The following is a 26,278-nucleotide window of genomic DNA, read 5'->3' on the forward strand; positions in this document are numbered from 1 at the left end:
TATCAAAGCAACTTTTCCCATAAGAGTTAGTGTAAACTAGAACAATTCGTTCCATATCCCCAAAAACTTAATTACCATTAGCGACGCCTCCACCGCTGCCTCTGCCACAGACCTATCCATGCGGCTCCTCCAGTTCTCTTCCTCTGCTGCTGTTCACTGCCTCTCCCTATGGGTTGTGCTGGCTGTAAGCAAACCGCCGCCGCTGCCACAGAGCCCGACTGGACACTGTTGGCTCTGCCGCTCCCGGACGCTGCCCCCTCCCTCCCCCCTCCCGGATGCCACTATCCCCTCTGCCGGGACTCTCAGGTGTTGGCTCACTCCTGCCGGACGCACCCCGACTCCCATGCTCCACCCGAGGCCACCGGTGCTGCTATCACCTCTTCCCCCTCCTCCCCCCCCCCGACTGGCCCTGTCCTTACCCCTGCACCGCCGGTGATAGAAAGTGCCTGCGGCCGGTCTGCTGCTGAGCCTTGAGCATCTGCGCATGCTCAGGCCTTCTGGATCTCACCTTCTCCGAGATTCTCATGAGATCTCGAGTCTCATGAGAATCTCGATGAGAGTGAGATCCAGAAGGCCTTGAGCATGCGCAGATGTTCAAGGCTCAGCAGCAGACTGGTGGCAGGCACTTTCTAACTCCGGTGGCACACGGGTAAGGACAGGGCCGGTCAGTAGATGGGGAGGAGACGATCGTGAAGGGAGGGAGCAGCGCCGGTGGCCTCAGGGGGAGCAATACTGTTGGTTCCCGCGGTCGGGTCGGGTTGGGTGGGGGCTTGCAAATCGAGTCAATGCTCGATTTGCGAGTTACAGTTTGCTCGAGTGTTTTGCTCGTCTTGCAAAACACTCGCAAATCGGGCTACTCGTAAACCGAGGTTTGACTGTATTTGTACTTTTGTCATCTGTATCAAGACTTAAAATGAAACAAAATTCTGAGATTACAGTATATAAACCATGATTTTTTTTTATCCATCTTTATTTATATTGCCTTAAAAAAGCTGCTGTGTGTTTGTTCTAAGTCATTTGGTTATGACTTTTCACAAACACGTTTGATCATTGCACTCATCCAACTCCCTCACTTTCATATTAAGGGAATTGAGGAAGTCACCTGTACCCCCAAGACTTGTATTAATATCTGAAACATCTGCTCCCAAAAGAGATGCATCCATCTACAGGCCCACCATACATGTATGTACATTTCCTGCTCTCTACATCCAAGCCAACACTCCTCCCTCCTCCCCCATAACTTTACTTAAAATTACTTATGTATAGTACCACCACATGAGCACAACAGTAGTGGCTATTCCTAAAGATCTCATCCTTGCCCAAGTTCACCTCCCATGTTTTCATGTTCCCTAAGGGCTTCCTCGTACAACTATTGAGAAATTTATATATTTTGGACTTAGAGTCCTTCTGCAATCTGGATCCTAAAAGATGCTCAAACATGGGTTACCTCATCTACTATTCTCATACTCTGAATATAATGTTTAGCCTGCATGTAAGGAAATTGGTCTCTCAGGCTACTCCCCTGAGTGACCATACCATTTCACAGCACTGCCAAATACAAACTGACCCCTATCCTTTCGCCTTTTGAAAGGTCTCCTATTCCCTCCCTGGGTCAAATTTTTAAATGCTGTGAGAGGGGAAAAAAAGTACAAATCATTTTTCTTCCTTGGGTAAGGAAGGAACACTTTGCTGCTGTACAAATGAGCTTTCTTTTTATTTCTGTGAGTATTATCTCATTTCTCTGTAACAAGAACCAAGAAGAAGGTGGCTCAAGAACCTTTTCTTTGCTGATGCTTATGGGCTTTCAGCTTTTTTGAAGGAATTTTTGAAGTTTTTGTTTCTATAGCTACACAGCATCAACTTTGGTTCATATGGCCAGTCTAATGGAATGTCGTAAGATCAGTGGGTCTTTCTGTTGATACTGCAAGACTAACTGCACAGAGAAGACATTGATGCTCACTTTATGTGATGGGTAGAGGCCAGTCTCCACTGGAACACTGCAGGACAAAAAAAATCAAGTGGAACTATAGAGGCCTTTTAATTGTTTTGAATGGTGCAAGGATAACATGTAAAGTGAGTGGGCATCGGACAATGTGATTCCTTCCCATTGCTGAACAAATAACAACCTGTTGAATAAATATTTAGTAGCATATACTGTACATGCATATGTACCTAATTATTCTGTTAATATGTGCATATTACATCACATGTGTTTTGACAAATAGTCTTACACATGGGGGAACTCACACTTGAGAAACCAGTAGAATAATATGTTATGCACATATCTCCAACATTTAGGCACACACATAGTGTGAGTGCTCACACCTAAGCACATAAGTACGTATATGACTAGTTATGCTAGTATGCTATAAAGGAAAATAGGCATCTTTCTTTAGCACTCTCCAGACCAGTAGAGGTTAATCTTTATGAATGGGTGTATATCAAATCATGTCCAGCAGGTGGAGACTAAAAACAAAACTGTGGAATAGTATATAAGATATTCCCTTCTCTATTCTCATCAGTCTACTTCAGTCTCCAGCAGGTGTTGAGTGAGCTGTATCCATCTCCCTTGGTAGGGTTGTTGGAATTTGTTTAGGGGGTTTCTAGTCCCTGTTTTTGGCCGGACAGAGCTTGGGTGGCCCTGTTTGGGGGTCCGTCCGACCTTGTGGGTGTCCAACCCGGCTGGTCCCTCCCCCCACTTCCTCCACCTCCCCACATTTTTTTAGAGGAGCCTCAGCAATAAGCCTTGCCCCCTAAATCAAGCAAGGCATATTGCTTTGAGAGCCTGTGGAGTCTGTTCTGAAAAAGAAAAAAAAAATCCTGAGGTAGTGCTGGTCTGGAGGGTTGTTTCCCTTTAAGAAAACTGTATTTTACTGTATTTTTCATCTAACCGGCACTTTATTTCTAGCTAGGTCGCGTATGGAGCAATGAGCACTTCACAAGGGAAAAAGTGTTCATTGTGCTCCAGACGCAAGGCACTCGCGGCCGGCCTGTGCAAGCGGTGTTCAGGCCAGTGCGGTGGAAGAGCTCCGTCGGCAGCGGCTGCTGGTGCCCAGAACTTCCCGCCACAAGTACCTCACGAGTCGGCTAGGAGCAGTGGGGAAGCCCTGTCTTCCCCCACCGCCCCCGGAGGGATTCCCCGTACCACCAATGGTCAAGGTGTAATGGATTCCCTCTCAGCTGATTTTTTTGACAGCTGATGCCGACTCACCTTTTTTAGCGGCTGGGACTGTTCAGGCTTCCCAGCTGCTACAGGCCATGGAGGGAGCTTTTTGGCGGGAACTTCGCCATTTTCTCAGTCTGGCCCCTCCATTTTGTCTGCAACCTCAGGTGACCTTCCCCCTGTATTGGAAAAACAGGGTCAGGTTTCTGCTGGGTCCCCTGCTGTGGCAGGGAGTCCCTTGGGACCCCCGCGGGGGTTTTCCCCTGATTTAATTTTTTCTTTATGCAGAGCCTATTTTCAGGTGACTGGGGGTCCCAGATGCACCAAGGGGGTTTCAGGGAGTGGGGTTTCCTTCGCACCCCCTTTGGCTTTGCCTCCCTCTTCTGCTGTAGCGTCCCCTCCTCCTCCTCCCTCGTCCAAGCGCCCGAAGGTGTCTTGGGATGAGGATTTGTGGTCTGAGGAGCATGTCGGCCTGGATGAGGACCTGGACCCTTTTGAGGATTTCCAGGACCCTCTCGAGGGGATGGCCGCTGGTGGCGGGATGTCAGGTTTCCTGTCCTCCGGCGAAGAGGCATCTTTAGTGCGCCTTTTTCAGACCTGATTCAACAGGTTTCCTCGGTGTTGCATTTTGAAGATGAACCACCAGAGACTCCGCATGTGGGGGACCCTCTGCTTAGGGGGATCCATACCATTTCCTGCTCTTTTCCTATACATCAGGATATTTGGGATATTGTACTGGCACAGTGGAAAACGCTGGAGGTGCTGTTTTGGTTGTCGCGCGCCATGGCTCGTTTGCATCCCATCCCAGAGGGGGATCGGGCTACGTTAAAGTCGCCAGTGGTTGACACAGTGGTCTCGGCGATTTCTAAGTGGCATAACGTGCCTGTTGAGGGCGGTTCTGCCTTACAGGACTCTGAGGAGCATAAGTTGGAGACCATTCTTAAGCAGAATTTTCAGGTCTCTGCTTTTGGGGTCCAGGCGGCTATTTGTGGGGGGCTGGTGGCTCGTGCCATGTTTCGGTGGGCTGAGCGTGTCCTGGATTGGGAGTCTGATGACTGGTCTTTGGTGGATCAGGAGGTGGCGAAGATTAAGATGGCTGCCTCGTTCCTCTCGGATGCTCTTTATGACTTGGTGTGGATCTCGGCTAAGTCTATGGCCTTTGGCGTGGCTGCGCAGCGTATTTTGTGGCTTCACGCTTGGTCGGCGGATGCAGTGTCCAAAGCTAAGCTTACTAAATTTCCCTTTCAGGGGTCTTTTTTGTTTGGAGAGGACCATGCCCGCCCAGTGTCTTGGGGTGGCACTGCCCGGGGACGTTTGAAGGAGTTTCGCAAGTATCGCCCTGAGCGTGGGACTGCTTCTTTCCAGGCTTCGGGGTTCTCCCGGGGTTGGTTTTATCAGCACATGCAACCCTTTCGGGGGGCCGTCAGGGGGCTGGGAATCCCTCCGCTGGTTCCCCTGCTGCCCGTCCTGTACAGTGACGCCTTGCCGGCGCCCCCTTTGGTTCCGGTGGGTGCCTGGCTGCGCAACTTTTTTCCCAAGTGGGCCGAGATCACGTCCGATCAGTGGGTCCTGGAGGTGGTGTTGGACGGTTATGCCCTGAAGTTTGCCCGCTCTCTGCTGGATCTCTTCCTAGCCTCTCCATGTCGGGTGACTTGGAAGACGCAGGCCTTTCGCCAGACCCTTCAGCGCTTGCTAGATCTCAAAGCAGTTGTTCCAGTGCCCTCTCAGGAGTGCGGCACCGGCAGGTACTCAATTTACTTTGTCGTGCCCAAGAAGGAGGAGACCTTTTGGCCCATCCTGGATTTGAAGGGGGTCAACAGGGCTCTCAAGATTCCCTCTTTTCGCTTGGAAACACTGCGGTCTGTCATTCTGGCGGTTCAGCCGGGGGAGTTTCTCATTTCTCTCGATCTGACAGAGGCCTACTTGCATGTTCCCATTCGGGCCTCTCATCAGCGCTTCCTTTGCTTTGCAATCTTGGGTCGGCACTATCAGTTCTGTGTGCTTCCCTTTGACTTGGCCACGGCTCCCCAGATGTTCACCAAGATGATGGTGGTCGTCGTGGCGACCTTGCGGTCGGAGGGCATTCTGGTGCTCCCCTACCTGGACGACTGGTTGATTCGGGCGAAGTCATTGCAGGAGAGCACCCAGGTTACAGCTCGGGTGGTGGAGTTTCTCCGGTCGCTGGGCTGGGTGGTCAACCTTTCCAAGAGTTGGTTGGTCCCAGCTCAGCGTCTGGAGTACCTTGGGGTTCTTTTCGACACCTCCTTGGGGAAGGTCTTCCTTCCAGAGGCCCAGGTAAGCAAATTGCAATCTCAGATTCGCCTTCTTTTGGCATCCTGGTGTCCTCGGGCACAGAATTTCTTCCAAGTCTTGGGTTCGATGGCAGCGTCCCTGGACGTGGTGAGGTGGGCGTGGGCCCACATGCATCTTCAGTATGCTCTGCTCTGGAGGTGGTCGCCCCAGAGGCACAGTTTGGATGTCCCTGTCCCTCTGCGAGGCTTGGTGCACTGCAGTCTTCGTTGGTGGCTCCAGACCTCTCATCTGGTTCAGGGAGTGAGTTTGGATCTACCGCAGTGGATGGTGCTTCTCACGGATGCCATTCTCCTCGGTTGTGGGGGCTCAATGTCTAGGTCACTCAGCTCAGGGCACCTGGTCCACGAAGGAGGCGTCCTGGTCGATCAATGTGTTGGAGACCAGAGCCGTCCGTCTGGCACTATTAGCCTTCCGCTCCCTTTTATTGGGCAAGTCGGTCAGAGTCCTGTCAGACAATGCCATGGTGGTGGCTTATGTCAGTCGTCAGGGGGGCTCAGGTGGCGCAGGAGGCGACTTGGCTCATTCTTTGGGCGGAGTCGCACCTTCTGGACCTCTCAGCCTCTCACATAGCCGGGGTGGAGAATATTCAGGAGGACTTCCTCAGTCGTCACATCTTAGATCCTGGAGAGTCGTGTCTCAGCCCGGTGGCTTTTCAGTTGATAGTGCAGACTTGGGGTCAGCCCCTGATGGACCTGATAGCCATGAGTGGCAATGCCAAAGTGCCCAACTTCTTCAGTCATCGCAGGGACGGACTGGCCGAGGGTCTAGATGCTCTGGTTCAACCATGGCCAACGGAGGGGCTGCTGTACGTGTTCCCTCCGTGGCCATTAGTGTGCAGAGTTCTTCTCCGCATTGTTTGCCATCCGGGTCTGGTGGCTCTTGTGGCTCTGGATTGGCCTTGATGTCTGTGGTACGTGGATCTGGTGGCGGATCCTCTTCCTCTGCCTCTCTTGGATGCCCTTCTGACATGGGATGTCCCATTCCCATGTTTGACCCGTCTCCCTTCTGTCTTATGGCTTGGCTCTTGAAAGGGGTTACCTTGGTAAGAAGGAGTATTCAGATAAGGTGATCTCTACCTCTCGGGCTTATGTGCGGGTTTGGCGTCTCTTTGAGGGGTGATGCCAGGCGCGGGGAGTAGTCTTTTTTCGCGCTTCCCTGCCTAACATCCTAGAGTTCTTGCAAGATGGCCTGGATAGAGGCCTGGCTTGGTCTTCTCTATGAGTTCAGCTTGCGGCCTTGTCAGCCTTTCTGGGGTTAGTGACAGGTCAGCATTTGACAGCCATTCCTGATGTGATTCGTTTTTTGCGGGCGGCCAAGTTGCTCAGGCCTCCCGTGTGGCCCTCTGTTCCATCTTGGGATCTCAATCTGGTTCTATCTGTTCTGGTGCACCTGCCCTTCAAACCATTGGACGGCTGCTCTTTGAAGGACCTTACTCTGAAGGCAGTCTTTTTGGTGGTCATTACTTCCGCTAGGCGTGTTTCTGAGTTACAGGCTTTCTCTTGTAGGGCTCCCTTCTTGGAGTTTTGTAGGGAGCGGGTTGTCTTTAGGCCTATTCCTTCCTTTCTGCCAAAAGTAGTTTCTCCTTTTTATGTCAATCAATCTGTGGTCCTCCCGGTCTTGGGTAGTCGGGAGGGCTCTTCTGAACAAAGACAGCTGCGCAAGTTGGATGTTGGTTGGGTCCTTCGTTCTTATGTACAGCGGACCCAGGAGATCAGGAAATCAGATCATCTCTTTGTCCTTCGGATGGGTTCTCGTAGGGGGGCTGGCGCTTCTAAGGCTACTATTGCGCGCTGGATCAAGGAGACTATTGCTTCCGCTTATCTTCTGAGGCAGAAGCCTGTTCTGGAGTTTCTCAGGGCTCATTCCACTCGGGGTCAGGTGGCTTCTTGGGCTGAGTCTTCGCTCATGCCTCCAGTGGACATTTGTAAGGCTGCGGTTTGGTCTTCCTTGCATTCCTCTATCGGACACTATCAGGTAGATGTTCAGGCGTGTCGGGACGCGGTGTTCGGTGAGCGTTTTCTGGTGTTGACCCTTCGGGGCTCCCGCCCATGATAGGAACTGCTTTGGTACATCCCATTCATAAAGATTAACCTCTACTGGTCTGGAGAGTGCTAAAGAAGGAGAAATTAGGTTCCTACCTGCTAATTTACTTTTTTTAGCTTCTCCAGACCAGTAGAGGTCTGTTGTTGGGGCTGTTGCGCGGGCAGTTTTGTTTTTTTGCTGCGGGTTCTAGTATTTTTCTAGGGCCGTGGAGAATTGATGAACAGCGGCTGTGGCTCAACTGGTGAGCTGTGGGGACATTTTCCTTCTGGTGTTTCTCCTCTGCATTTTCCATCAGCATTTGGGTATGTTAGTTGTTACTCCTGTTCGGAGTATTGTTTATTTCTGTTTCCAGTTCTTAGTTCTGCTTGGCTATTCGGCAGACTGATGAGAATAGAGAAGGGAATATCTTGTATACTATTCCACAGTTTTGTTTTCAGCCTCCACCTGCTGGTCATAATTGGATATATACCCATTCTTTAAGATTAACCAGTGGCATTGTCATATGATACTGTATTATTTGGTATGTCAGTGAGAGCAAAGAGTCAGATGCCATCAAATAACAAGCTATTACTCATAATGACTGGGGTTGCCATTCAACAAATTACTTATAACTGGAAGAACTGGAGTAGACTAAATTATATTTCTGGGTGGAATTCATTATGTCATATGTATAAAATGGAAAGAGTAATAGCAACACAGCGAGGATATATTAGGAAATTTCAAGATGTGTGGGAGCCATTAACAAAATTTTGTAATGATAGTGTTACTTTTCCCTTAATTCTTAAAGTTCATATTTCAGGGGGGGGATTTTAAGTATAACATCTTATATAAAGTAATTTAATTACTTATTATGAAGGGGTGGGAAGGGAGGGAGATAAGATTTTATGATTGGTATTATTGCTGAATATTAAGTGATATTCTCAATGTGCAAATGTGTTTATTATCACACTTATTGTACGTATAAAAATGAATAAAAATTTCCAAATAAAAGATTAACCTTTACTGGTCTGGAGAAGCTAAAAGAAAGTAAATTAGCAGGTAAGAATCTAATTTCTCCATATTACTTGATAATACTCTGTGCTTTTTATCTAATGTAATCTATTTGTGAGTCACACAAACCTGTACAAGTTAAAGACAAAACAGAAAGGAAGGGGGAGGGAATCAGAGGAGGGACGGGGAAAGGCAGGGGGAGGAAAGAGAAGATAGATAACATTAGTTGTCAAAGAGGTAAGTTTTTTTCATTTTTTTTTTTCGGAAAGATGTGTAGTTGGCCTCCTTCCTGATTGCTTCTGGAGTTCCTTGTGGACAGCAGGTTCAGCTGAATTCTGTTAAGGATTCTTCTGGATGTAGACCAAGCCGTTGAAAATAGTTGGATAAGGGGAGCAGCTGAGTTTCCATGTAGTATGTTGTGTAGGATGATTGATATTTTGAAGTTTATCCGGGATGATATTGGAAGCCAGTGTAGTTGTTTGATGAAGGCTGAGATCGAGTCATATTTCTTTAGGTTGAAAATCAGTTTTACAGCTGTGTCTGGATGAGTTGAAGTTTATGGATTAGGATGGTGTTGATGCCAGAGTAGACAGAGTTGCAATAGTTTAGTTGAAACAGGACCATTAACTGGATGATCAGTGCAAAGTGATGTGAATGAAAGTATGACCTAGTGAGTCGAAGTTGTCGCATCGTGTATATGGTCTTTTTCCGAAGATTAGAGATTTATGGTTCCATTGTGAGGGTGTCATCTAGGATGCAACCAAGCACACTTTAGTGAATGAATAAGTTGAATAGGATTGGGGATAGCGGGGAACCTTGTGGGACGTCACAGAATGCCTTTCATGGGCTAGAGTATTCTCCATTCTTTTTGACCATGTAACGCAGTAGAGTTTACGGGCGGACAAGGCCGAAGCAGCCTGTTTTAGAGTGCTACTAGCCCGATGCTGCTTAGGGAGGTATGTAGGGCTCATGGCGGGGTTCCGATGGGAGGGAGGGAAGGGTGTGTTTTCAGCTGTGTGGCGGGTGCAGGCACTCGGGGGAGGAGGGGATGCTAGCTCAAGGGTTATGCTGCACAAGGGATGGGAGGGAGGGAAGGGAAACTGCCGGCGAATCCTGGGACTAGGGCTTATTTTGGGGGTAGGGCTTATATTAAGACCTACCTAGAAAATCCTGCTAGGGCTTATTTTTGGGGAAACACAGTAGTCTTATGTCCTTGGTGGCTATGAAGTTCATGTCTCTACCGTCTACATTTAGGCTGAATTTTAGGAGATAGTAGTCTGTCCATGGGACAGGGGATACTTTGGCATTGATAGCGAGACTTAGGGGGAGTGATGCGAACAAATCTAGAGCGTGACCTTTTTCATGGGTAAGGCCTGAGGGGATCATTGTGATTTGGCAGTCTAAGAGCAGAGTCTTGAGTTTGGTGACATCTGTGTTTGCTGTTGATTCAAGGGGGAGGTTGATATCGCCAAGAATGATGTTTGTCATGCTGGCATGTGAGGTTAGTTATTATTTCCATCATTTTAGTGATGGAGTTAAATTGGGAGTTGTGGGGGTCTGTAAAGTAGGAGAATTCCTATGTTCTTGTATATGCTTTCAAGCTTACAGCTGATGAATTTTAGATCAGGTTGGGAGCTGGAGTCTGTCTTGGTGATAAGATATGTGTTTTTGTAAATGATTGCTAGACTAACTCCTTGTTTGACTTTTTTCTGGGAAGATGAAGTATATTGTAGGCCTGTGGGCAAAGATGTGGGAGTTCAGGGATTTCAAGGTCTTTTATGTAGGCACACAGTTGTAGAATTACCTTTTGCAGGATAGCTGAAATTTACTTCCCAGGAGGCTTTGATTGCTGCTTCTAAAGCATCATCTTCGAGCATTGTCAACTCAGAGAGCAGAACCCTGGCCCAAATGTTAAAGCGTGGGTCATTCTAATTGCATTGCATACCACTTGCTATATACCATATTGATGAACTGGTCCCGCCATAAGAGGAAGTAATGAGCACCATTATAAATATCTTCTTGCATTGCATTGTGGTATAGGCGGGCAAATGTTTTACACTGCATTCAAATTCTATTATTTTTGTTGTGATTAGTGTGATAGCAAACCAAAAGATTGGTTGTTAGGTAGAGCTGTTTGAAGGCTGTGTTTTGTTTTATTGTGATATCAGTGTTCTAATCAGAGCTAAACAGATGAGGCAGACTGCTTGTCAAATTGCACGGCTGATCTGTTCCTTTTATTAGTAAGTATTGGTTGTAATGAGTCCATCACAACAGCCTGCACAGGGACCCTAGAAAGGTGTGAGTTATGCTCAATAAATAAGGAATATAAGTAACAGAAATGTGAAAAAGAGGAACAACAGAGAAGACCAAATACAAAAATATTCAATGCATTGATATTTTTGGTTGCTGTATTTTTTTCTAGGTGAGAAGCCTTTCAAATGTGAAATCTGTTCTTACGCCTCGATTGATGCCAGCTCTCTGCGCAGACATTTTAGGACTCATACCCGTGAGAGGCCATACAAATGCCAGCTTTGTTCTTACAATTGGTAAGTGTGAATATCTCCTATCCCTCAAAGGAAGGAGTTGCAATTGTGCTTAAGAAAGAAAAAAATTAACATCTGCTGTTTCCCTTAGTTTATCCTGTGGAAATAAATGAACTTTGCCTAATGAATCCAAAACTCAGTACAATCTCACATGAGCAACAGCAGTGGAAGTAGCTATTCAGTATTCTCTCTGGTTAGTTTGATTTAAGATTTTATATCGCATAGACTGAGACATATACATATAACTAGAGAATGACACGGAGACAAAGTTTGTCCCAGCCAGCTCTGTCCCCACAAACTCTATCTGATCCCATCCGCACAAGCCTTAAATAGTTATGATTTCATATTGAAATCATTTTATTAAAGTTTAAAAAGAAATAATATTCTGTACAACTGTCATTTTGTAAATTACAAATACAGAACAAATGATCAACAAAACCCCTGTCTCTCCTCCCCTCCACTATTGACAATTGAACAAGCCAAATTACCACAAAATGCTGCATAGAAAAATCATGCTAACAGAATACCTCAGTCACACATACAACACAAATGCCAAATTCATAATAGCTGGCCAAAAATGATAAATGTAAATTAAACCAAAATCCCAAGAAGCCACACCTTGCATGTATTTATGTTAAAAATGTCTAACCCGCCTAGACTTAAATGGTTTACAAGACTGCAAACATAATCATATAACCAATATAAAAATAAATGAACAAGCATATCTAAAACATCTTCAATCAAGATCCTAGGTCAATCAAGAGAGTGCCTCTAGAAACAAAGTTGTTTTCAATAATTTCTTAAATTTTTGAATATCAGAAAGCAACCTCAGCCATCCTGTTAGATTATTCCATAATAAAGCACCTTCAACTGATATTATAGATGTTCTCATATTAGCATAATGGACATTCGCTAAACCATCTGTTGGTAGATCCATCTGTTGTAACTTTCCCTCTGATCTTAATGATCTAGACGGCTGATAAAGCCTCATCATTTGTATTCGGTACCAAGGGATCTTATAATGAATGACTTTAAAAGTTAATACCAGAACCTTGAAAACAATGCAAAATTTGACAGGTAACCAGTGGAATGTTCTCAAACTTGGTGTTACATGTTCAAATCTGCTTCTACCACATATCAAATGTGCGGCCGCATTTTGAATTATTTGCAAGGCCTTGCACCGTGATGACAAAATGCCTAAATAAAGAGCTTTACAATAATCCAATTTTTGAATTACTATAATATAGTGTTCCCCCAGTCGTTCACGGTTGGCGGTCCCAGTCATTCGCGGTATTTTCCGACCATGAACCGCCAACAAGGAGAGGGCAGCAGGAGAGAGCAGCCGAAGTGCCGCGAGTGCAGGAAATCACTCACGGTACGCTCTGACCGCCTCTTCCTCCACTAAGTTGGGCCTTATCCAATCAGGAGCTCCTGACACGCAGCTCCTGATTGGATAAGGCCTGACTTAGTGCAGGAAGAGGCAGTCGGAGCATACCGCGAGTGATTTCCTGCACTCGCAGCGCTCCGGCTGCTCTTCTGCTGCCCTCTCCCGCTGCCCTTTTCAGGCTCCCCCATGAAAAACCGTATTTGCAGTTTTTTGAGATTCATGGTGGTTCCTGGAATGGAACCCCCGCAAATATCAGGGGAGTACTGTAGTTTGAACCACTATACAGAAATCATAACCTGAAAGCATAGGCTTTACTCTACTCAGTAATCACATTTGAAAAAATGCAGATTTCACCACTGCCAGTACCTGATCTTTCATACTTAATGTTGCATTCAACCAGATACCCAAAATCTTTAACTGCCTGTGAATTGCAAGTTTCATGTTGTTAATGTCTATATCTTGGGGCCATTGCGGGTCCTCATTCTGACCAATCAATATCACATCTGTTTTAGCTAGGTTCAATGCTAAATTTTTGTCATCTAGGCATCTACAGCTTGTAAACATATCGACAACCTCCTTTGCAAATCAACTTTCCAGTCAGCCATAGGAAAAAATAATTGAATATCATCAGCATAAAAGTGATAACTGACATTCAGTTCTTGAAAAACTTTCCCCAAGGACGCTATAAAGAGGTTAAACAGTAGAGCGGAAAGTGCCGTTCCTTGTGGGACACTCTTATGTATGGACATTGTGCTTGATAATTGACCATTGCTGCTAACTCAGATTACACGATCTTGAAAATACAAGTAAAACCAAGAATATACTTAACCTCCTATCCCCATCATCATCAATGTTCATCGCAGAATATCAGTATCTACTGTATCAAATGCTGATATATCTAGCGAAACCATACAATGTGTCTTATTTTTGTCCATATCTCTGTAATTCATGAGCCGTAGTCAACAAAAATGATTCTACTCTGTCCCATCCGAAAACCAAATTGATGATAATCAAGTAGGTCTTCCTGTTTCACAAATTTCTCTAGTTCTTAAACCAACTGTTCTATAATTTTACCCAAGAAAAATAACACTGTTATAGCTGTAATTCTCCAAAACTTTCTCATCTAAGTTAAATCGTTTTAACCTAGGTTTAACAGTTGTAGTTTTCAATAATGTCGGCATAGTGCTTGTTTGTAAAGACTTATTTGCGATCAACATTAAAGATGGTAAAATTCCATCCCCCAGATTTTATACAGTAGCAAGGAAACATGGATCATCCATTGATCTTGTTGGACGCAAAGATTTTAATATGGATGATATCTCAATATTAGATATCTCCTCAAACTTCTCCCATTGAACAGGTACTATTAATCAACCAATTTTATCACTACCCTCAATATCTTTAAAAACCTTCTTTGTAATTTTTCAAGTTTCCGTATTAAAAAACTCAAATTTCTCAGCATCTGGCCCACTCCCTCCCTTCTCATCATCTTGCCCCTCTATCAGATACTTCACTGGCTCAAATAATTCTTTTGACCTATTAATTGTTTTTTTATTTTCCCACTATAATACTTATCCCTCTCCAATTCACAAAAAGCTTGATATTCAGCTGAACGAAATCGATAATTATCACAGTCATCTAAGTCTTTTGTCCTTCTCCAAATCCATTCAAACTTTCTTAATTCTCGTCATAGATCTTTTGTAGTCTCTGATCTCCATGGACATAAATCAGTAGCAGGAGCCAGCTTAATTGTTTTTAAGGGGGCAATCTCATCTAAAGTAGTCTCCAGTATGTTATACCAATCTGTAGCCAAAGCAGAGACATCCGCATCTTCATCTAATTGTGTCAACACAGTCAGAAATATTTCTCTCAGTACCACATGATTAAATTTTGAACAAACAGTCCTTTTTGCTTTAACCCTATTTATATTAGTGGGCATATCAGTCATTTTCAAAGTAAAACTTAAAATGAAATGATCTATCCACAACATTGGCTGTACTACTGGAGAAACTATTAATTTCTACATCATTTGTAATGGTATAAACACCAAATCCAAAATATGACTCCCACAACAAGTCATTGTATGAATTATCTGAATGAATGAACATGTCTCCAACACTGAAATTAAATTCCTAATGAGGACATATATTTTCATCAGGCAAGAGAGGGACATTAAAATCTCTAACAAGACATAATTTTTCCATATCTATTTAAAATTTAAAAAACATTTCAAATAAAATCGAGCTATGTATAAGAAGCTTTCCAGGCAGGTTATGGTACAACACTAAAGAAATAGAAGTAGATATTTCTTTCTAGATCAGGGGTGTCCAACCTGCGGCCCCATGAAGTATTTTGTGCGGCCCAAGTCAAGAGCGATGCAGTGTTTTCCTCTGCTGCCCCCGGGTGTTTACCGTCTTGCCGGCTCCTTCCTCTGTCTTGCTGCAGCATTTGTGCAGCCCCAGAAACATTTTTTTCGGCCAATGCAGCCCAGGGAAGCCAAAAGGTTGGACACCACTGTCCTAGACTGTGCAAAACATAAAGATCACAGATGACAGGGGGAGTGCAACTAGGGGAACAGCCTCCTGGCCATAGAGAACCCTAATACTATTGGAAGCTGAAAAAGGGACGGCCTGGAAGTGGGCTTTGCGGTCCCCAGCTATATCTAACACCAGCTCTGACAGGATATACATTTCAAATTATATATATTCTAATCACAAAATAGAAAGTGAGGGGGTTTTTTCTACCTTTGTTTGGTCATTTTATTTTTCAGATCATGTTGGTCTCGGGCTCTAGTTTGTTTCCTTCTGTCTATTCTTTTTTTTTTTTTTTTTTTCAATTTCATTTTTATTGAGATTTTCACATCTTACAATGTAATAATAGACAAGAAAATTATAGAAAATTTCAAATAACATTTATAAGTAAAACATAATCTAAACAAGCCCACTTTTTGAGGAGCGAGTGAATATAGTAAAATTTTAAAGGAAAAAGGAAATTTCCCTGCATATGGCAAAATATTCTTTATTTCCCTTTAACCATTGGAGACATTTAAAATAAAAGAAAACATTTACTTTTTCTCAATTTTTTCAAGAAGAAATAATTCTAACTGCATTGCATCCAAAAAATAAGAATTAGTTTCCTAGGTAATTAGGCATTTAAACTAAACTATATACTAAATATACCGCATCATCTCCACGAATGTGGAGCTCGGCACGGTTTACAAGAACTTAAAATATAGGAAGAGAAGGAAAAAAAAGGTTTACATGAACTTATATATAGAAGAGAAGAGTAAGGGGGGATAGAATTACATTTTAGTGAAAAGCCAGGTTTTCAGTTGCTTGCAGAATAATTGGAGGGAGTCCAGGTTCCGCAGCGGGGTAGTAAGGTTCCAAAGACCTGTGATTCTGAAGAGAAGGGATTTTATGTTATGTAATGTAATAACTGCTATCGTGGTTTAGTAAGGGGGGGTGTAAAGTACATAGAATTGCTAATCAACACAATAGATGAGCTTGTTTATGACAGCAAGTTATCTCAAAATGCGGCTCAACAATTGACAAGCAAACACGCATTTCATCATCTGCAATAATCGTTCTCTTTTTGTCTCTTTAATTTCTGTCAGAGTTGAAAATCCAAGTTCACAAAGATAAGAAGATCCAAACAGCAACAAACCCTTGATTGCTTTGTTGCTCAAGTTAGGGTAACTATTTTATAAAAAATAAATCTAAAATTATTTGCCATTCGTTTTCAAGGACCAATCACATCAGAGAATGATGCTTGTCTGGGTGGTTGTATCCTTACGCACACAGATGCTCATTACGTTGACAGAGTCCTGTGTACGTGACATACATGTCATCTATTCTAGTGTACACTTATGAAGGGAATTTTTTAAATAAAATAAAATTCTGGAATCTCTCAGGGCAGACCCGGAATCTCTTGGGGGAACACCACTGTGCTTGTGGCACACAGTTTAAGACGCTGCCTTAGAGGGAGCACTGCTAGCAACAATCTCACGAGAACGCTGCCAGATGCTGTAGCAGCCATTTTGAATGTGGAGCTTCTGCCCCAACTTCAAACCATGTGCCATGATGTAGGGCAGGGGAGGGGGTGTTAGACCAGTGGGTGGAGTTGCTACTAATGGAGGGGGGGTGGTAAAGCTACACTTCTCCCCCGTATTCATGGGGGTTCGGCGCAGAACCAGCCCATGAATATTAAAAAAACGCGAATAATATTCGGGCCAGTTCTGCTCCCAACCCCCGGCTATTTTAAGCCCTGAAAGCCCCCCTCCAAGCCCCACCTGGTGGTCCAGCGGGACCCCGGGACAGGAGCGATCAAAAAGAAAGTACCTCCTCCTGCTAAGACCCTCTAGCTTTATGTACGAGTTTGAGTTTGCCTAGAAACATCTAGAAAATAGCTATTGTTTGTAAAAATTTACAGGGTTGTTTTTTTTGGTTTTTTTTTTAATATGCCTTCATAAATGTTCTTTACTTTTCCTCTGATGATAATGTAACCAATAGTGTATATCTTTTTTCTAATTCTTGAGTATTCTCTAAAAATCTAGTAAGATCTAAGCTATCTGGGGTAGTGATATTATCAACTCCTCCCTTTTGTTCCACCTCTCTCATACCACGAGGCAAATAATATGCATTCATTATCTCCTTATCATCCAAATCAATTTGTAGTACTTATTTCAAATAAAATTTAAAGAACTCTTTAGGTGACAAGAAATGTGTATCAGGAAAATTCAGTAATCTCCCATTAGTTGCCCTAGATATAGTTTCAAACATTTCAATTTTGGAATGAATCATCAAATTATCTTTTATAGTTGAAGCCTGTGTGGATTGACAAATTTTAAGCTGTGTTTCCATTTTTCCAAGAGAAAAGGAGGAGTGAGGGAGAAAAATAAAGTTATTATTATTATTAAAATCCTGTTCAGTAAACTTAACAGAGGCAAGCTCTGTAAATTTGCAGAAATTTTGTAAATTGTCCTGCAATGACTTATCCATCTTAGTTATAACTTTCATTATATCCTTTAAAGAAATCTCAGAATTTCCTAAAGAAGAGCCCTCTATAGGATGATGAGTAGGAACTACTGGGATGGGCATTTGGACAATTTTAACATCAGTGAATTAAAAGGATTTCGATTTCTCAAGTGAATGAACTTTTAAGAAGTCTGTCAATAAACCAATATTTATTTCCTCTAAACTTGAAAGTTCAAGTCTCTCTGCCAAAGGTTGTTGGTGTGGGGTAGGTCCCCCCTAATGATAGAGAAGCTTCGGAGGGGTTAAGAGAGCTATATGTTACAGCTAAATTTACCGCAATCAGATGTTTATCCATAGGGCCTTTATTTTCAAGCACAAATAGGTTTCTCCCTCACTCCTCCTTTTCTCTTCTCCCATCTTGAGCGGAGCAGAGTCTCAAGCTCAATAATCTAAAATTGCTCCGAAGGGGCATGACCAAAGGGGCCTTAGGGCACGTTCCTGCAGCTGCATCCCGCTGAGCGGAGTCCAAGATGTAATGTCCAGAAAGGGCCCTCCGACATCGGGAGAGGCAGCTGGAACAGTGCCTGCACGCAGGAAACTCTCACCACACTCCCGATAGACAGTGGAGTGGAGCCCAAGATGTAATGCCCAGAAAGGGTCCTCCGACTTCAGGAGAGGCAACTGGAACAGTGCCTGCACGCAGGAAACTCATCACACTCCCCTCCTTCTGTCTTCTTTTAACTCACTCGCCAGGGTCTCCTGACCACAATGACATTTCTTCTTTTTCCAAGCTTACCATCCATCTTTATGTATTTTCCCCATGTTTTGGATCTCCCTTTTCTGTTCCTATACTCCTTGTATTTTCCCCTGTGTCAGTATCCCTGCCTTCATCATCATCATTCTATGTCATTATCCCCTCTTCCTGTATCCAGCATCATATCTCTGTGTCCTCCCCATGTCCAGCATCTCCCTTTAGTCATTTTACCTGTTTCCATATATTCTCCCATGTCTGGCATTGCCCTTCTGTGTCATTTACCGCCCCCATGCAGCGTTCCATTTTGTTCCTTACACCAATGTGTCTCTTACCCTCTCTCTTTCCTCCCTCCTTTCACTGTGTTCAGGATTTCACTTCCACTACTTTCATCACCCTGGTTCAGCATCTCTTTCCCGTCCCTTCCTTTCCTCCAGCTCCAGTCACCTCCTCCCACATAGATCCTGCACTTCTCTCCCTTCCCTCCAGTGCCAGCACCACCCCCACATGGGTCCTGCACCTCTCTCCCTTCCCTCCAGTTCCTGCACAACCCCCACACACACATACAATGGGAACTCACAACAGCTATTGTGATGATGGCTGTGCACGGGGCAGGAGTGTAGGAAGATGGCTCCTGCCCCGCGTCGCCGCTAGACCACTGGGGAAGGTCCGGGAGGCAGGGGTCGGTCAGAGCCAGCCCTAAAAGTTATCCGCGATTTTTCAGTATTCATGGGCCGGCTCTGCCCCTAACCCCTGCGAATATGGAGGGAGGAGTGTACAGATATTCTTGGCTGCTTTATGACTAACTGATTCCTAGATGGCCAGTGCTGAGTCGCTGAAATTTGAGGCTTCCTACAAAGTCCTAGCGGGTAGATGGAAATAACCCACTGGTCCCAGAATAAAGTGTGGACTTACAAGAAAGAAGATTAGCAGTATTTTCTCTTCCTTGCAGCCTATTTTTATCTTATTTTAACATTATGTGTATGATATGATTATTAAAGTTTATTTGTTTATTTATGTTGTTTTAAGATTTTTAGCAGTGTTTTAAATATTTGTTTTTTAGCCTTGGCTTATATAATTATGTACATATAATTTGTTCTAAATATCTTTGTTAATTATATATGTGTCAATAGTTTGTAGACTCTTGATGCAGGCCGGTTGGGCCGAAACATGTACATGTTCAAATTCAATTTATTTAATATACCGCAAATATAAAACCAAGGTAAATCTAAGCGGTTTACAAGTCATTAAGTGAATAAGGCAGAGTCATGAAACATATCAGCACTTTTGTTTTCTTTGGACATCTCCACTGTTTGTTTGTTTTCTTGCGATTGACTCGTGGAGGTGACTCTCCCGTTCTGTATGTGAGCTTAGATAAAGCTACACATTTCCTTAACTATAATATCTATTTGAGCAACTAATGCCAAAAAAAAAAAAAAAGTTGACCTTGAGAAAGGTGAGGAAATGTACTTCATTATTTTCCGATTTCAGTGAAATATGCTTTCAGAAACTAGCTCTAAAAGTGAACAGTTCAATTTTAAATTTTTTGAGAGCTTGTAAGAAAAGATTAATGAACATTGGTTTTGCTGAATAATTAGAAAACAACGAACAGACTGCAGATAATGTACAAGATGCAGGCGTTGTTTATTAGTAAATGCAGTAACATATACAACCTTATAGCCAACCAAGGGACCCGACACGGTCCGTGTTTCGGATGACACGCCTTCCTCAGGGGTCCATGGTGGTTAAGGTATAAAGCAAACTGCGTAAAAGATAACAAACACACGCCAATCACGATCAAATGGGGTTGCAAAGAGCAAACTCACAACTGCTGCTTTGACTACTAGGCCACTCCTAACATACATACCTACATCAAAACTGTGCCTCCATTAAGCTCAAACTACAGTGCTGGGAACGTCTATGCTTACAAGTATGTGTGATCATTTAGGCACACAAAGGTATGTCTGCAGAAATATCCATATACTATTCTAAAAGACCTTTTCAACAGAAAGCCTGATTTATGTGTACAAAAACCTTTCTAAACTTATTCCCATAAAGAAATCATTTTGGACAAGTAAAAATTGTAACCACCTGCAAAAATTCTGGTATGGATCACAACACATATTTGATCTAAAAAGGACAATTTTTCACAGGGTCCTACCAGAGAACCAAGCCATTTACCAAAACTGGTACATCATCACAGCTGTGAAACCTAGAGATCCAGCTTCTACTACTTTCTATGTATTTTTTAGCAAATCATTTATCTCCCTTGCTCACTCTTAAATTGTATAATTCACCTGTGTGTGTATAAGCAATGTGTTATAAGTAATATGCGTTATGATATCTTTTCTTACAGCATTCAAAAGAAGAGTCTGGACCTGCATGTGCGCAGACATCACACAGGGGAGGTGTTCAGTTGCAGTTTTTGTTCCTATTCCTCTCCTGACAAGCAGCTTCTTCAGAAACATACAAAGAAAAAACACCTCAGCATGGAGGCAACATCAAATAGCACCTAGAAGCATCTGTGGCCTATTATAATTTCTCACAGACTGTCAGGCTGCTATAAAGTGTGCGTTCACTCCAGCAGTGTGTCCTTCCTTCTCTCAGCCACCTTCTATGACATCTCACTGCTTTAGCTGTTACATGGTGCAGTGTACACATGCCAGATGTCCTAGACAGGAATTTGTTATGCTGTGAGAGCTGAAGTGCCTTGATGCTGCTTTCCTAATTATCTCAATTAGATTTACAGGTAATGCTGTCAACAGATAATGCTTTTTCTGAAGAATGATAGGACCCTTTAGAAACAATTGAAAGAGAAAGCTGTGCAAAAGCAAATTATAGTGCTTCAGACTGGTTATTTCCTGACTTGTCACCCTTTTTAACTTACCGTACCTCTTGTGGACTCTTAGTCATCACTCTACGTGGAATGCCAACATGTATGAAAAAGAAGAAATAAAAATAAGGGTCAAATAGATTAAATGCAGATTACTTGTGCATGTAATTTATGAGCGAAAAAATAACTCTGTAGGATAAATTAATCACTGAATATTGTCAGTGTGTACAAAAACAAAGGAAATAAAGCAAGGGCTACACTGATTTTCTAAAGTCTCCGACTTTTTATGTAAAGCCCAACTATTGTACCTTTAATTGCAGATATAGAAGTCCCTTGCAAAGTAACCATCAGCTTCAATTCAAGTCATCTCTCTGTAGTAGAAAGTCTAGATTATAACTCAGGGTAAGATTCTCAAAACTTAACAATAAAATCCAACAGGCTGCTACCAAGGTCACTATTGTAACGATTTCAAAAAAGTGAGTCATTGTCAAAAGACCCCCACATGCAAATGAGGTTTGTGGATTTTCATGTAGGCTCACTAAATTTACACGAGATGAGTCACTGGTGGTAGTGATCAACATCTGCGCAGAATACACCCATATATTAAAACAAATTGAAGATCGGCAGGAGAGATGCCCACTCCCATTGTGCTCGTACAACCTCCTGACACCCACCCCTGGCAGTGGGAGAAATGCACATTCCCCCAACGCTACTGCCCCTTCTCCCCCCTCCCCCCCGGCAGTGGGAGGGATGTCCACTCATCTGCCCAACCCCCCCATGACAACTCCCCCTGTGTCCCCGATGATCCCCCGCCCCTCCCTACTTTGATGAAGTCAGGCCAAAGGGCCATCTATCTGCTCCGGCTGGCAGGCACAATTCTGTAACCAGTGCCATTACGTGAGTGACACACAATGGCAACCGCTTTTAAAGTGGCCGCTAAAAATAGCACCAGTTAGAGAATCTGGCCCTTAGGGCCCCTTTTATAGAGCCATGGTAATGATGCTGTGGTAAATTTATTGAAGCCCATTCAATGCCTATAATCTTCCGTGAATTTACCGCCATAACGTCACTACCGTGGCTTTATCAAAGGAGCCCTTACATTGTTCCTGATGCTTCAAAGGAAATACAAAATAGGAGGAAATAATTTCTTCTTTTAAGACCTGGAGTTATGCAATTAGGAACATTATTCTATTTAAAGTTCTTGTGCAAAAGCATGATTAAATACCAAAATTAAGCTATATCTTTGATCAATCCACTCGGCAAAGTTTTTGTTCTTTCTTCAGTATTTGGTTGCTCTTCCACCCTCTACTGCTGTAGGTCAGGAAGATGTGATTTGAGAAGCTGTCCTTGCTCTTGGGTTGCTAGTTTGCTTTTTTTTATCTGTATGTTAATGTTAAGGATTTCTTGTAATTTTCTGTTTCTCTACCACGATATTGTGGTCTTGAGTGAAACTGAGATGATTATTTTCCTAGTAATTTTTATTGCATGTGTTTACTTTTTCTGCTCTGTTGGCATGTTTGTGTGGCCAGTCCATTACAATACTTGCTCCTCCCATGTCCAAATGGTCTGAACTTGAGTGTTTTGAACTTGCACATTTTTGTGGTCAAAAATGATGAACAAAGTAAGGTGTCCTAAAGTTGGATGTCCTGATGGCCAAACAGGTCATTTTAAAAAAAAATTGAACATCTTGCAGAAAACGTCCAAAGTCAGACTTATAAGAACATAAGCAGTGCCTCTGCTGGGTCAGACCAGAGGTCCATCATGCCCAGTAGTTCGCTCACGCGGCGGCCCATCAGGTCCAGGACCTGTATAGTAATACTCTATCTATACCCTTCTATCCTGCTCCTGATTGGTGAGGCCCGACAGTGCAGGAAGAGGCAGTCGGAGCATACCGCGAGTGATTTCCTTATTATTATGTAGATGTTCTATCAACAAATGCCCCTCCACAAAACATATACAATTATATTATCTAAATTAAAAATCCTAAAAATTATTTAAAATTCAGTTCTTCATTCCTCCTTCCCAACAACATAATCCAGCTCCTTAGCCTCTACAGCCATCTCCAGAGAAGAGCCAATTTTCTAAGGCTTTCCAAAATTTCTTATAATGATCATATATATGATGTTCAGGTGGCTATTTATTCCACCGCACGGGGGTCGCCACAGAGAAGCCTCTCTCTGAAATGAGATCTTCCAATCTGGTTCACCAACAAGATTTATAATTACATCCCTTGGTTGGAAAGGAGGGGATGCACTTAGGTATGGTGAACTAACTTTTTAGCCAATTATAAAAGACTTTTATCATGTAAAAGATCTGAAAAACCATTCACAATATCTTAACTTGTATATGTACTGCCACTGGATGGAAGCCAGTGCTATTTCTGCAACAGGGGTCTTGAAAAGTCAAGCATGCTGCTGCATTTTGTGCTATCTCTATGTGTTGTGCTAATTGTCCAGGGAGCCTAAAATACAGCACAGTGAATTAATCTAAAATAGGAAGGATAGTCAGATGGAATAGCACACAAAAGAGCTGCTAAAAAGGCCTTAATTTGTGCAATATTTTCAATCTTAAAAAACACTGCTCTTATAATCTTAGACACCTGACTCCCCTGCAAAGTTCTAGTTCCAATACCTTCCCAAATCTCATATGGCCCCTCAAGATAAATTAAAAATTGAAGGTGTTAAACAAGGGCCACCCCCTACCAAGAGATTTCTTATTCTAGCCTTAGAATGCCCCTTTGGAGCATAACTGTTCAATTATTTGTACACTGGTATTGTTCTTAATAACAAGAATAGCCTTACTGGGTCAGACCAATGGTCTATTAAGCCCAGTAGCCCATTCTCACGGTGGCCAATCCAGGTCCCTAGTGCCTGGCCAAAACCTAAGGAGTAGCAACTTTTCTTGCTACTGATCCAGAGCAAGCAGTGGCTTCATCCATGTTTTTCTCAATAACAGACTATTGACTTTTCCTCCAGGAAACCTTTCTTAAAATCAGCTATGCTATCTGCTCTTACCACAACCTCTGGCAACATGTTCCAGAGCTTAACTATTCTCTGAGTGAAAAATTTTTCCTCCTATTGGTTTTAAAAGTATTTCCCTGTAACTTCATCAAGTGTCCCCTAGTCTTTGTAATTTTTGATGGAGTGAAAAATCGATCCACTTGTACCTATTCTACTCCCCTCTTCCAGGGGATGAAAATCTGGGTATTGTCTGTGTAGAGAAATCCTAAGTACAAGCATTCAATCAAAAAACCCCAATTTAAGAAGTTTAGGTTCTTTTGCTTTATTCCAGAAAGTTCTGAAAACTTTTGTTTGCTAAACATTTTGGAAATTAACTATTTCAGTCTGCTTTTCCTAGTCAATTTTATGTATTATGTATTACATCATTGTTAACTGAGTCGAGCTCCTCTTGGTTGATGACTCGGGGGCTCATAATTGAAATGGAAATACATCTAAAAACTGGCCTAAATTGGCACTTAGACGATCAGTGAGAAAGGTCGTCCAAGTGCCATTAACCAAACTGGGTTTTAGACGTATTTAAAAATGAGCTAGGCCTTTCACAGTACTGCTGAATGACCAGAGCTAAAAGGGGTGTGTCAGGAGGCGTGTCGAGGGCAGGATTTGGGCAGGACGTGGGTCATCCTAGACTTAATCGTACTGCATGTATAACCGAAAGTTTTACAATACAGTACTGCCTAGACGGAACCTGGACGTTGTGACTTAGGCCATCTAAGTCACAAGAAGTAACCAGATAAGCAATGCAGACACAAAGTACAGACCCCCTCACACTGCCCCCCCCTAAAAATTGTAATAACAACTTTACATATCTGCCTCCAGAACATCAGCACCTGGCAGCCAGGCATAGGAAAGCCTAGTAGAGCTGCACAGAGGTGGCTTAAGTGGTCTTGGGATGGGTTAGTGAACCATGGAGAGGAGGACCCAGGCCCATAAACCACTCTAATCACTGCATTCATGGTGAAACATGTGCACCCCCCCCCCAAAAAAAAAAACCCAAACCCTTTTGTACTGTCATATAAGTGGCTCCTGCAGTCATAAAGGCTATTGGGGTGGTAGATAGGTGGGTCTAGAAGATTATGGGGGTGTTTTGGGGGGCTCACCATGACCTATAAGGGAGCTGTAGTGAGATGTTTATGTGGGACCCTTTTTGTGAAGTTCACAGCAGTGCTCTGTAAGGTACCCCACTACTTTGGTGCCATGTCTGGGTGTCCAGTCAATCATTTTTCTGGCCCCTCCCATGCCCAAAAGGTCTTTTTCTAGGTGTTTGTGACTTGGATGAATTTTTGGACGAAAATGGGGTATAAAGATGGATGACTTAGCGGTCTGGGTGATCAGATGGTTGGATGTACAGTTGGACGATTTTTGGGAAAAAAATTTTTTTTTTCAAAAATAGACCTTTTCCCATGTCTGACTTTGGGTGACTTGTGACTTGGGCCCAAAACAAACTTAGACATTTCTTTTGATTATGCTCCTCTTGGTCTATAAAACTAAGTTTTAGTTTAGTTTATATAAAAACTGTTTTAATCCTTTATTTGGCATTGTTGCTCAGAAGCAACATGTATTTCTGTGGCTCTTATGGAAGATCTGCATCTCCAAATGCCTGTTACCTTGGCACTGTTGCTCTCGTTCAACATCAAGTTACGTAAAGCTGCCGTTTCACCATCTGCCAATTAAAGGGTTAAAAAATTAAAAACAGGGGAAAATCAAGATCTTTGTGGTACCTCGCAAGATAAAGTAGTGAGAGCAATCTCGGAACAATTCACTACAACCTGCACTTGTTGTTTCTGCACTAATGAATCAAGTCCGTCCTGCACCATCCCCTTAATGCCAATCTCATCACAGCGCTGCATTCAGATATCTGGATTAACTAGATCAAAAGTTGAGACAAGATCCAATAAAATAAATAGACCTTGTATGGCTACTAAAACAGTCTCTGTATTGTCCTCAATCTCTACCACCTCCATTGGGAGGCTGTGCCACACATTCACTATTCTCTGTAAAGAAATATTTCTTTACATTACCCTGAGTCTGCATATATTACTTTTGGTTGCTTAACCAACAGGTTGAAGATATAAGTTTAGTTTAATACACTTGATACATCACTTTTAGGTTTGAGTATTAGATTGAAAGACTGCTTAAATAGCCAAGGATTTTAAGCCACATTTATTAAAAGAATAAGTGATGTTAACTCTCAGGTTATTAGGGATTGGATTTCAAAGGCAAGGTACAATGTAATTAAATAATGAATGACAACTGGACTCA

General features: G+C 43.1%; 1 protein-coding gene across 1 annotated transcript in view; it reads left to right on the forward strand.

The window, feature by feature from the left end:
* LOC117355785 (oocyte zinc finger protein XlCOF6-like) overlaps window positions 1-21,263 on the forward strand; it is an 80,683-nt gene extending 59,420 nt beyond the window's left edge. The window contains exons 6-7 of the mRNA XM_033934824.1: window positions 10,932-11,055; window positions 20,523-21,263. Of these exons, the coding sequence (XP_033790715.1) occupies window positions 10,932-11,055; window positions 20,523-20,682 (284 nt within the window). The 3' untranslated portion in view covers window positions 20,683-21,263. The remainder of the gene's footprint in view (window positions 1-10,931; window positions 11,056-20,522) is intronic.
* The last annotated feature ends 5,015 nt before the right edge of the window (window positions 21,264-26,278 follow it).

Source organism: Geotrypetes seraphini, chromosome 2 (assembly GCF_902459505.1).
Source record: "Geotrypetes seraphini chromosome 2, aGeoSer1.1, whole genome shotgun sequence".
Lineage (NCBI taxonomy): Eukaryota > Metazoa > Chordata > Amphibia > Gymnophiona > Dermophiidae > Geotrypetes > Geotrypetes seraphini.